This window comes from Sylvia atricapilla, chromosome 5, assembly GCF_009819655.1.
Source record: "Sylvia atricapilla isolate bSylAtr1 chromosome 5, bSylAtr1.pri, whole genome shotgun sequence".
Lineage (NCBI taxonomy): Eukaryota > Metazoa > Chordata > Aves > Passeriformes > Sylviidae > Sylvia > Sylvia atricapilla.
In genome coordinates, this window is record NC_089144.1 from 16,598,254 (window position 1) to 16,611,672 (window position 13,419).

The window sequence follows — 13,419 nt, forward strand, 5'->3', positions numbered from 1 at the left end:
GTGTAAATTTATACCAGTTCTCACCAGCCCTAAACTGAAAACACATAATTTCCTTATGGTCCCTCTGCTAAAGCCCTTACAGTCTTAGAAAATTTGGGTATAGGCCAGGAATTAAAAGGTTGCAGTCTTAAGGCGAATTCTAGTGCCTCCAACTAATTTTGACAGGCTAATATTTTTTAAAAAAAATGACAATAAACAAGAGAAAAACTAAATTTAATTTATTTTATCAAAAACTATAGGAAGATAGCACTACTAGAGATGACACAGTATGAAAAGAAAATGTTCCTGAGCTTACAAACTGCATATTCTAATACAGTTCCTAAAACATACATTAAAAATAACCAAGATTAAATTAACTTGGAGGTTAAATAGGCAATAGCTTTTCTTACAGGTGATCTTCCAGCTTTAATTTTGCTACCAAGAAATAAATATAAAACCAACTAAAAAAGAACAGCTGGAGCACAGGTCACAGGTCGCCAGCCCCCAAGAAGTGCATACAGACGACTGAACTGGTGACCATGACGATGCCAATGGACCACAAAGCAAAACAAAGGCAGAAGCTGGGCTGGTTTAGCTTCCCTAAGAAATTGAAAACAGCTTTTTCTCCATTTCCAGTTTGGCAATTTTCTGCCAAACTCATAAAAACAGTAAAAGGAGTTTTAAAACTGACACTGTCCCATTGAATTAAGTTAATTCAATGACTGCAATCCAAATACATTGTGAATATGTAAATATAAAATACTGTTCAAGGCTCCTATGTTGGAAACTGGATCTGTGGGTTTCCTTCAAATAATTACAAAATACTGCTACCTCCCAGAACATAAATTAACAGTTTTTTATTTATGGCAGAAGATAATACACATATCCTTAACAAACAGCAGCATTATTCCAGTGCTGGTGGTAACATCTCTGCCTCTGGAAAAGGCAGACACTGCACTCCAGTACAACTGCCACAACTGTTACCTTCTAAAATGCATCTACTTGCAATATTCAAATCAAACTTGCAATATTTAAATTAAACTGGCCATGAGGAGGGAAAGAGCCCGGGGCCTGCCCTGTGCCCCCGGCAGGGGCGAGGCTGGAGTGAGGATCCATCTCTTGCCGCAGCCGCTCCATCCTGCAGGGACAGCGCGGGCTGCAGACTGCAGTGGATTAGGGAGCTGGAGACTGCAGATTCCTTCCACATGGAATGCATTGCTCATCTGAGCTACATGCAAGAGAAAGCACTAATAACTCCAAACGAGTTTGCTGACATTAAAGCTCCACACTCCACTTAAAACTTTAAATTAAAAAGAAAAATCATTAGAGACAGGGCATGATAAAACCAGATATGATTCAGCATTTATCAGCTGTGTGGATACAGGTGAGCCTGATCACATCAAATACTTTTAAATCTAAGCAAACTTTTTCCTATTCCTTAAAGAATATAAAGTCTCTATTTCAATGTGTATCTCTGTATTGTAGATTACAAAACTCACACAGCATTTCCAGTGGCCCATGCTCTTCACCAAAAGTGTAAAACTGATTTTGGCTAGTAGCATATAAAATGTCATTTGCTACCAAAGAGACAGATAGATCTTCAGTACAAATGCAACTGTGCTTCTTAAGAAACAATCTTGAAATGTTTTTTCTGAAGTGCCAGTAATTAAGATGGAATTTAAGGCATTTTCTTACAAATTAAGTAAACAGTTACATGCTGGGTACTTGACTTCATTCACCTGAGCCAACAGCTGTGCACCTTATAAAGGTAACTAGCTGACCTATGATACATAGCCAGCATCCAGCTATGGAGCATCCATTCATGGAGCAACATTATTCTGCCTGACCTTGTCAACATTTATGTGACTGGTAAGCAATATGCAAGTTTTACCAGCTTTGAATCCATGAGAGAAAAGCATGTGGATCATCCCTACAGCATGGACCTTGGCTATAAGTCCACTCATCACCTACCTCAACTGCTCTTCAGGGGTTCTGAAGCCAAGCAAAACTTAGCATATGTTATGAATAGATTAAGACAACTTTAAGATGATCAGGAAAAAAAAAAGATGACTCAAGCAGCTGAAGAACAACATATTTCTCAGCCTTTACATTCAAGAACATCTTACAAATGTCTACAGCAAATGGGTATACTCACCCCTAGTCTAACTTCACTGAAGTTAACATTTTTGCAACCAGAAAATACAGGCCTAGTATCTTAGAAGTCTGTCACTAGGTAAAAAAGACACAGTATGTAAAAATCTAACCAAAACCATTTGTGAGTATACATCAATCCCAGGGCTCTTTTGCATCTAACAGGTAACAGAGCATATCTCTACAATTCACTTGCTTTGTTAGACAATGGGCTGCTCTCCTCAACCTTTTGCTATCTATTTCCAAACTGCAGCCAGCAACTTGTTTCAGCCACAACTGCCAAATTTCTGCCATGAAAATAAACAGCAAATGTTACTTCTGACAATTCCGTATTTACAAATTCTCTGTAGAACTGCAGCCCTCCTATAGAATCCTAACTAAAAATCAGAGCATAACAACTGAAAACATCCTACATAACATCAGCTAAGAATTCAAGTTTTACACTTGGGATCTGTTAATACCAGTTACAGATTCAATTAGGCTGGAAAAGGCTTTTGAGATCATCAAGTCCAACCTATAACTGAACACCATCTTGTCAACCAGACCATGGCATTGAGTGCCACATCCATGCTTTTTAAAACACCTTCAGGATGCTTCTCTCAGCAGCCCATTAAAATGTACTATCACTCCTTCTTGAAGAATTTTTCCCTAATGTCCAACATAACCATCCCCCACCCAGCACAGCTTGAGACTATGTCTCCTTGTTGTATTGCTGGTTCCCTGGGAGACTGACCCTCACCTGGTTACATTCTCCTGTCAGGGAGTTGTAGAGAGAGTTAAGGTCAGGCCTGAGCCTCCTTTTCTCCAGGTAAATGATGGAGTGGCTTGGTGAGCTCGTCTGCCAGCTCCCTCATCACCCTAGGATGGATCCCATCTGGTCCCATGGAGACTTATGAGCATCTAAGTGACTCAGCAGGTCTTTAACTGCTTCCTCCTGGATTACAGGGAGACTATTCTACTCCCCATCCCTGTCTACCAGCTCAGGAGGCCAGTTGTCCTGAGGACAGAACAACTGTATAATGTTGAAAACTGAGGCAAAGAAAGTGTTAAGTATCTCAGCCTTTTCCTCATCTTTGGTAACTATATTCCCCCAGAATGGAAGTTTTCCTTGCCCCTCCTTTTGCTATTGATGTATTCAGAGAAATAGTTTTTACTATCCTTTAAAAAAGTGGCCAGGTTAAGTTTTAATTCAGCTTTGGCCTCTCTAATTTTCTTTTTGCAATTACTTCCCTTACAATTTTACAATCTGCACTCCTGTGTTACACACTGGCTCGCCTTAATCCCTCATCCTGGTGCCATAAATATTATTGCTAAGATCTTCAAGCTTTTCTTTATATAACAAAAAGCAATTAAGTCATCTAAGATTTAGAATTCAAATCAAATGCCTCCTGACTTCTCAAGGTAGAGAAAACGTGTAGCATCGCTTCATCCCCCTGGAATCAGCTCCTGAAGGCCTGTGGCTGAAAGCTCCCACTCGAATATCTGTGACACTGAACATGAGCCAGCAGTGCCCTGGCAGGCAGGAGGACCAGCCCTGTCCTGGGGTGAATCAGGCCCAGCATTAGCAGCCTGGCAAAGGAGGGGATTGTCCTGCTCTGCTCTGCACTGGGGTGGCCTCACCTCAAGAGCTGGGGCAGCTTTGGGCACCACAATGTAAAAAACAACCTTGAACCATTAGACAGCATCCAGGAGGCCACGAGGATGGTGAACGGTCTGAGGGGAAAACTTATGAGGAGCAGCTGAGGTCACTTGGTCTGTTCAGCCTGCAGAAGATGAGACTGAGGGGAGAACTCATTGAGCTCTTCAACATCCTCCCAAGGGGAAGCAGAGGGGCAGGTACTGATCTGTTCCCTCTGGTGACCAGTGACAGGACTCGGGGAAACAGGCTGAAGCTGAGTCAGGGGAGGTTTAGACTGGATATTAGGAAAAGGTTTTTCACCCAGAGGGTGGTTGGGCACTGGAACAGGCTCTGCAGGGCAGTGGTCACAGCACTGAGCCTAGCAGAGTTCAAGAAGTGTTTGGACAGTGCTGTCAGGCACAGGGTGTGACTCTTGGGGATATCCTGTGCAGGACTAAGAGCTGTACACAATGACCCTTGAAGGTCCCTTCCAATCCATCTTACTCTATGATTTTAGGAATATTCAAATCAAGGTACATTCTTTGCATACATCTTACGGCTTCCTAAACAACTGCTCTAGAAAAATGGATTTTTAATCCCCATTATCAGTTTTGTATTGGCTTGAAACACTACAATATCTTTCTTTGGCCAGTGCCATTTCAGTTACAAACACAATACCTTGTTTTCACCATTCTTATTTACATTAGATGTAAGAATACTTGAATATATGTGTGAAAGAAGAGTCTTCTTAAAACACATTAAAAAAAGAACAAAATATTGTGACTTTGGATACCCGAACTCAGTTGAGATAACCTCTGCAACACACGGCTCCACATTTACAGACAGTTCTGATCCTCTTCTTGGATGGGCTAAGACCTTCAGCAGAGTCTGAACTCAGATCTATTGAACCTGCAACACAGATGAACACAAGTAATGAAGTTTTGAAAACAGACCGAGATCAGGCCCAGTATTCAAACAGCTTCTGAAGCCCCTCTAACAGCCCAGTTCAAAGAGCCATGTGTGAAGCTGTACTCAGATTCTACTGACACCCTTGTTGCAGCTACTTGTACAATACCTGGCATACACATCAGAATCCAAAACTCGGACTTGAGCTTTGCACACCCCAGGTATCCACATGGATCAGCTGAGAGTGCAGCTGGCTTTCCAAGACCTTCAATGTCAGTGTCACAAACAGAGACACAGAGGAGTTTTAAGATTCAAGATCAGTTTTGGCAGTGTTGTGGTATAAGCCCAGCTGGCAATGAAACACCACACACACTCACTCACTTTCACCCCAGTGGAGCAAGGAGGAGAACCAAAAGTAAAACTTGTACGTTGAGATAAGAACAGTTCAATAATTGAAACAGTAAAATATTGTAATAATGATTATATTCTGATCATGTTGATTATTGCTATTATTAGTAATAGCAGTAATAGTAAAAGAAAAAACCAAACACAAGTGATCTACATACGATTGTTTATGGCTCATTGATGCCCAGAGGCCATCCCTGAACTCTGATCATCCCCTTCTGGATATCTCTCCAGTTTCTACTCTGGGCATGACATTCTCTGGCATGGAATATCCCTTTGACCAGTTCATTTGTCTATGCTCCCTCCCAGCTCTTTTTTTCTACATTTTTTGAGTACCTCCTCACTGTTAAAGCATGAGACACAAACAAGTCCTTGATTTAAGAAAAACACCACATAGCAACAACCATCAGTGAGTTATTAACATTATTCCCATACTGAATCTAAAACACAGCATTGGACCAGCTACTGAGAAGAAATTAACTATCCCAGCTGAAAGATCTGTTGTACATCCACAACTGAGGCCTATAGACATCAGAACTCAAACCCATGGTGCTTCATGCTGCTGAGCTGTTACAACTGCCTTAGTATCTATCTTAGTAGCTATCACTAGCAGACTATCTAGAAAGTGGTTTACCTGAAATGCCAATTTGAATAAAGGAAAGCTTTCTTTAAGGGCCTGACCATTCCTTTGAGCATTCCTGGGACAAAGCTTCAAAATCATTTGCTTCACCAGACAATCCAGCCACAATCCCTGATGTGCTAGGAGCACCAAAGGAGGCAATGCACTAGAGATGCAGGCAAAAGCTTCTGGGTGTGCTCTTCTCTGCACTACACGTCACGAGTGATGATTGTTCTGAAAGCCAGAGCTGTGTTATACAAAGCCATGCCTAAGCTGAAATGCTACCACCATTCAGGCTGCAGTGAAACCCACCAGCACCCGAAATTCCCACAAGAACCACATTAAAATGTGCAGACCTTTCATCTGATAGTCAAAGGTTAGCTCTTCTCCAGCCTTGATGGTTCGGGTCGAGAACAGCGCTATTCGAGGAAGACGCAAGTCGAGGTTATCAATAAACACGTTGAAGACTTGAAGATTTGGATCACACTGTAAGCAAAAATTAATGCAGTTTCTGTTATTAACATTTAACTAATTAGAAAACATTAATTAGAGAAATTAACATATAATTTCACTGAAGTGTTTAAGTAAACTAAGATCACGGCAGAGGAAGAATAGCTTCTTGTCTCAGTGACAGAAGTGTGCAATTAAGTTATTGTCTCAAATCAATAATTTGAAAAAACATTCCAGGAGAACAGTCTTAGCTCAGATTCAAGCCCTTCCAGGAAGGCAACCTTCGCACAATGTGCAGACTACGCTGCTATACAACAAGCTATAAAAAAATGGCACCTTCAAAGGTGACAACAAAAATGGTTACATTCAGATGCTAGTATGTACCAACAAAACCCATAAAAAGAATTAAAGTTGTAAAAACAACCTAACGTTTCAAACCCCACAAACTCACTACTCTGTACTGATGTTTAAGCATTGCTTCCAGGCCAGAGAGAATATCTTCATACTATGCATGAATTTCTACAGCAAACCTGCTTGGCTTCTGAATTCCCTGCCAGGGTCTGGAGGAGGATGAAAGTCACTAAGCTGGAACTAGAAACCACTCCCTCATTTTGTCTGGATTAAGTGTCAGAAGTCAGTAGTCCCTGAGACTGTTAAGCTCTACAGGCTTTTTTGTTCTTTAACAGTGAAATATATCACACATTAAAGAATCCAAAGTGAAGTTACAGACATTTAACTTTACACTGAAGACTGAGAATACTTCCATTCGCAAAAGTGAAGAGCAACTGTCTGTATCTAAAACCCTTCTTTCATCCTTTTTCCTGGCAAGCCTCCATGAAATACAAGCATTACCATCTCAAACCTGAAGACATGAATTTTCTGTGTGTAGAACACTGACTGTATACCTCCCAAACACTGGATCAATTAGAAATAATAATTTTTAGTTCAGGAATCCTTACAAATGCAGCTCAGCCCTCTTGCTTTATGTACTCCAGTTGAACAAAACACTACAAAAACTGAATATTAAAATTTATTTCTGAGTTCTCTGGCAAGTTTAGATGAGGAGGAAAAATTATATTTCTCCCCTGTAGATACCTAAGAGAGCGCAGGAATTTTCTCTTTTTCCTCCACCAAGTTTGCAGGATGAATACAAAGTAACATTCCCTCCTGCCTGGCTACACAATAACACATCAATTCCTGTCATCTCCAACTCCCGGCTAATTTTATTTAGGACCTGTCACATGTTAAGTATTTCAGATACTCAGAATAAAACACACCCAAACCAACCCTATTTTAGTTGTCTAGAATCAGCTGATTCACTGAAAACTCCAGTCCTATAGGATGTCCAGTTCAGGCAGCATCTCTCCCTAGATTTTTGTAGGCAGTCTCAATTCAAGTAAGGCCACGAATTTTATTTATTACATCATCTGATTAACTGGACTGTGCGGAAATGAAGCAAACTACTCCAGAAAAACTGTGAATACAGTAAAGAAATGTTTACAGTAGAAGACATTTCTAGCACATTTAGGATAATTCTCCAAATTCTTAGTACATAAAACAAGGTCTTACACTGTGGTTCACAAAGTGGGACACATTTCCATATCGAGCTGCATCTACTGTAAATTCATCTGAGTCATAGTCCAAATCAAACAAGTATGTATTTCCCTGGTTGTCATAGAGCTGGCCTCGCCTCTCTGCTTCCTCACTTGTAATCACCTAAACAAAAAACAGGAAAAAAAAAAAAAAAGGAAAAAAGAAACCTGCATTATATTATTAACTATTATTAACTCAAAACAAAAATCACAATCAAGTTAGAAAAAATATTTAGTAAAAAATACTACAGTAAGTTTTTGATGCTGAAATAGCATTCTATCTAATGAATGACGAATACATAAGAGTACATACAGCTGAACTAATTACTGACTGAGCCTTCTCTGGATGCAATTTGTCTACAGCTGATGCACAGCACTACTTTGTCTCTGGAAAAAAAAAACAAAACAAACATAGCAGCACCCTCTATTAATTGTTTTGATGATGACAATACAATCAACTGTTTTTACCTGAAGTTTATATAAACACACGTTTTCCATTAGACCCAGAGAGCCTCATTTACTTCACATAAAACCAAGATTCAACCTTTTCCCTTTGCACAGATAATCAACAGGTATCACTCTTTAAAACTCAGCCACGTTTACAGCCCGATATTCATTTCCTCTCTTCCCAGAAGCATCTCTTCCTGCTATTTTTGACTGCAGTGAAAGATCCTATTCATGGCAGCTCAGACAGACATCACTTCACAAAGTTCAATCTATTCCATTAGGTGAATGTGTCACTGTCAACAGATAAAACAGCTTAAACAGCTTCATCTGCTGCCTGTCACATCAAACACATTCTGTTGTGCGGATGGAGCAAAGAAATCATAATTTGGCAGCAAGAGAGACACAAGATGTGATGGAATTGGACAACAAATCCCTCTAAAACCTGAGAGAGGAGATTTGAGAATTCAGCAGTAGATTTTAAGTAGATTCAGGTGAAATGGTAAACACACTCTTTCCTTTAAGCACTGAAATTACATAATCGCCCTTCTGCATTAACAGAGATACTTGGAATATCTGACCTTTTGTATATTTAAAGGAAATGGATGAACATGAGAAATTAGAAGCTTTGGGGCAGGAAGCATGGAAGAAATCTACTTAAAACCATGAACATTGTACAAAGGAACAGAAGGAAATACTTTGAGTCAACATAATAGCAAGGCAGGTTTGTGTTAGAAACGTAACACACTGTAACAGAGTCAGCCAGAAACTGCTGGTGGGAAGAGCCCTGGAACAGAGCAGAGGGTGAACCACATAAGCACAGGGCAGTACAAAATCTCAAAAGTAACCCAGTGTCTGTATTTTATAACATAAAAGTTCTCTTTGAAATAGTATGAGATTGAATAAATAGTCTATACTGCGAGTCTTATTCTTGCTGTTAATCAAAAGTAATAAATATGCTTGGAAATACTGCCTTAGAAGTGCAGGCAAAACAGAAAAGGGACTAAAAGACTGTGCAGGGAGTTTCATAATGACTGTGCTTTTGGGAATGGCAAAAACTACAAAAAAGATGATCAGGGAAGAATATAATTGCCATGAAAGAAATTAAGGACTTGCTTTTAGAAATAATATTAGGGCATGTATCTAAAATAATTCTTTAGAGCCATATGAGATAAATATTCTCTTTACTTTTGACCTTTTACAACTGCTTTGGAATGAAGGAGTGTTGTAGACAACATAATTTTGCTGTCAACTTGAATGTCCCTTTATCTTTCTACTCAAAAGCAGACTGATCTATTATACTGTGAAATTGCAGAATATCCTGATTTGGAAGAGTCCCACAGGGATCGCCAATTCCTGGCCCTGCCCAGCACATGCCCAGGAATCACACCATGTGTCTGAGAGTATTGTCCAAACACTCCATGAACTCGGTCAGGCTTGTTGCCATGACAACCTCCCTGGAGAGCCTGTCTAGTGTCTGACCACCCTCTAGGTGAAGAAGTCAAGAAGTGTTAAATCTGAGAGAAAGTCCATTAAGACTTCACCTAACACTTCCTTGCTTGTATCTAATTCACCTACACAAGATAAATACATACCTACCTCTCCAACATATTCCATCACAAAACTGTTGGTTTTAATTTTCTGGAGGGTTTTTACTCCCCAGCCACGGCCATTGTTGGTTCTGAAGATGCAGAGGGAATATGGGGTCCCTTTCTGTACAATCCTATTCGGGCAGTCAGGCCCACACCTACAATACGAATTGCACTCATAGATGGGCAAGCCAGGCTGGATTTTCAATTTCTTACGTTTATTGTAAGCCAAAATAAACCCAGCTTCCTTTGGACAGCACTTCTCAGCAGGACAGTCAGCACATTCACAGCCAGTTGTTATTCCATTGAGCACATTTATCCCTGGAGCAGGTTTATACTCATTGATGTAGTAGAAGTCTAAAGGAGGGCCTTCAAGATCCACGGTGTTTTCTACCAGAATCATTGCTTTGTGATTCTTTTTCCTGTTGAGCTCTTCTTTCCACCTCTGCAGAGCTATTCTTTGTTTAGCTTTCTTGACAATATAATCTGCAATTGCAGGTTTCAAAGTTTTAACATGTTTCCTCACTTCCATTGCTTTGCCTTCTCTCCCCCGAGACAAGAATTCATTCTTGTCTCTAAGAAAGTTCTGAATAAGCAAAGGGCAGTTTAGATGTTTCCGGGGTTCCCAAGTATTTGAAGATTCTGGCCATCCTTTCCATTTCACAAGGTAGTATGCTTTGCCCTTGAAATATAGAAACAGATACAGATTTAGCCAGAGTTCATGATGCTGAAATCCAGCATCACAGAGCACACAAACACAAAAGCTCTGGTGCTAAGGATCAGTACACAGGGCAGAAGGCCTTGATGTCCCCATAAAAATTACAACTGGGGAGAAGAGAAAAATCAAGTTTTCTGTTTGCAAATTAACTTATAGCACAACTTTGCATACTTTACAAATCATCTCTAAGGGCTAAGAAATCAAAAGTTGGGATGAACTCTGATTGCTAACGCCATACCTGGAGGAGGAGGCTAGTTTGTCAGGGCAGGTGCTAAGTTATGCCAACTCGCTGTATGACTTGTATGCACAAGCAGAATACAGTCATATCACATACAGAACAAAAAAAATAAACCCAAAATTTAGCAAAAAAAGTCTAAAACCCACTATTGGTAATATCAACCATTCTCCCAGAACAGTAATTAATTTGATACGTGTAATATTGTATTTACAATGAAGCAGCACACATTTTGCACTTATTTAAAAAGGACAAATAACTGTAACAAGGACAAACACTGAGACTGAACTCCACAGGAATCCATTTTCAGCACACGGCCCTAATTCTTCGCCAGACTAAGAGAGAAATACACATGGTTATCTGCAAATAAAGGAGAGAAATCACAATTCATACTGAGCTACCACCCTAAAGCATCAGATATGCAAAGGTGAAACATTTCATATTCTAATGTCTGTAATTTCAGGAAAAGATCTTCCTTCCGCATACTGAAAGTAGCAGCACATCCACCACTTTCTGTTTACAGTTCAAAGTTCAAAATATGTTTAATTTGATGCCAGCAAAAGCTTTGTCCTCGCTGCCTGCTGCTTTATATTATGAGCAAAACCACCTTTGGCTTGCTTCGAGATTTCAGCTGAAAGAGTGATCAAATTGGTCTGTGTTTCTCTTACCTCTTCTACCTTGTAGTCACACAAATATTCCACCTCATAACTCTTTAGACTCCTGTTGGTGATTCCAATGGATTTACATGTGAGATTTTCCTTCCTACAAAATTCTTGGAGGGTCTCAAGTGAAGCTAGACATGGCACATACCAGGCTATAATAAGAAAATTGGTAAAGAATCCTATTAAATGTCTCAGCTAAATCGAAATCATTATGCCTCATCCCAGAGTCCCCACATTACCATTTGCGACAGCAATCCACAAAGTCTCTTGTACAGCTGCAGCGTCTCCAACTCAACCCTCTTCTAACGGGCCAAGTGAAACACATTAATGGTTCCCTCCCCTCCCTGCACCTTTATTCTGTACAGTACACTTATAAAAAAATATTTTGGAGGGCAGAGACTGCCAGAGGTGAAAGTCTCCCACACTAAGCACCGGGCAATTTTTCTACAATTGCAGCATCGCGTAACTGAACTACGGCAAGCAGGAATCCTCCATTCTTTAACAAGACCGCCAAATTTCTGTAGTCAAGCGCAACTGAGCACTTGCGATGCAACCATGGTGACCGGACGAGGAGATAGAGACCCACAGCCCTCATTCAGAAGGATGGCGAGTGCCTGTCAGCCAGGAGGATTTAGGGACGAGACACTCCGCAGAGCGCCAGCGCCCGGGAAACGCGGGGATCAAGCGGCTGGATGAAGCCCCGAGCGGCGGCCGGCGGCTGCGGGGCCGTGCCCGCTCCCCCCGGGGCTCCGCGGGGCTCTCCCGCCCCGGCCCCGGCGCAGCCCAGAGCTCGGGAGGGGGCGGCGGCGCCTTTCCCGCGGCCGCATCGGGATCCAGCGGGATCGCCGCGTCCCACCCCCGTTCCAGCTTTATCCCAGGCACCTCCCGCCCTCCTCCCACAGCTCCCGCAGGGCAGCGGACAGGACCCCCAGGCCTTCCCTCCCCGCCCCGCCGGGATCTGTGGGCAGGGGGGGTGGGAAGGGTCCTGACAGAGCCAGGCTCCCGCCGCCGAGAGAGAGCGGGAACCTCCCCGGCCGTCCTGGTCCCCCAGCGCCCGGAGCAGGGCGGGCAGAGCCCGGCGGGCAGCAGAGCCGCGCCCGGCCCCGTCCCCAGCCCGCTCCCCGCTCACCTCCGTGCCAGCCCTCCATATTGTGGGGGTGGGTTGGGCTGCGCTCGGGTCGCGCCGGCCCCGCCCCCCGCCGGAAGGGGGCGGAGCGCAGAGGGCGGGGCGTGCGCGGCTCCGCCCCCCGGCCCCTTTCCCGCCTCGGCGTGAGGGGCCCCGGACGGACGGGCCCGGCCAAGCGGGGCGCATTGAAAACCCTTTCGGCTTTTGTTCTTTTCGAGTCCGCAGTGCCTGCGAAAGGCGGGGGAAACGCGAGGCAGCTTCTTTGCCGGGCCCCTCTGCTGCAGAACTGAAAAGAACCTCGGAGAAATGTCCCGGTACTCCTTGAGTAAAAAAACCCAACTAAACAAAACAACAAAGAAAAAGAACAAAAAAAAAAAAAAAAAACACAAAAAGGAAAAAATAAAGAAAAAGTTACACTGCCATCACACCTCACTCCTCAGATGAGCTGTTTACTATCAATGTAGCTTTGACAGAATCCCAGAATCGATCAGTTCAGAAAAGGCCTCTGGCTCCAGTCCATCCTGTGACCAAACCCCACCCTGTGGCTCAGACCATGGCACGGGGTGCCACTTCCAGGCTTTCCCTAAACACCTCCAGGGACGGCGACTTCACCACCGCCCATGCCAATGCCCAATTACCTTTAATGTAAAGACATTCCTCCCACTGTCCAACCCAAATCTCCCGTCACAGCTTTATGCAGCATCCTCTCATCCTGTGGGGCTCTTCCTCCCAGGCAAGCACTGACAGGAAGGCTCCTTTCAGGCAGTTGCAGAAGTTTTTAAGTTCACTTCAAACCCCAGGTAATGGAATTACAACCCTCTTCAAACACAGACAGGGATCTCTTGCTCTATGTCCTCTAATTTTTAAGTCTTCTGTGACACTTTCAGTATTTTACAAGGTAACACAGTATAGTAAGCACTGAACT

The 13,419-nt window shown here is 42.5% G+C and overlaps 1 protein-coding gene across 1 annotated transcript; it reads right to left on the reverse strand.

Moving 5' to 3' along the window:
- Nucleotides 1–197: 197 nt before the first annotated feature.
- On the reverse strand, nucleotides 198–13,116 carry SUV39H2 (SUV39H2 histone lysine methyltransferase). Its single transcript, XM_066319476.1, is given in 10 exon segments — nucleotides 198–2,417; nucleotides 4,542–4,657; nucleotides 6,035–6,164; nucleotides 7,698–7,844; nucleotides 9,764–10,435; nucleotides 11,375–11,520; nucleotides 12,498–12,519; nucleotides 12,522–12,600; nucleotides 12,602–12,722; nucleotides 13,086–13,116. Coding segments are annotated over 9 exon segments (1,458 nt in total). The 3' UTR covers nucleotides 198–2,417; nucleotides 4,542–4,547.
- Nucleotides 13,117–13,419: the final 303 nt, after the last annotated feature.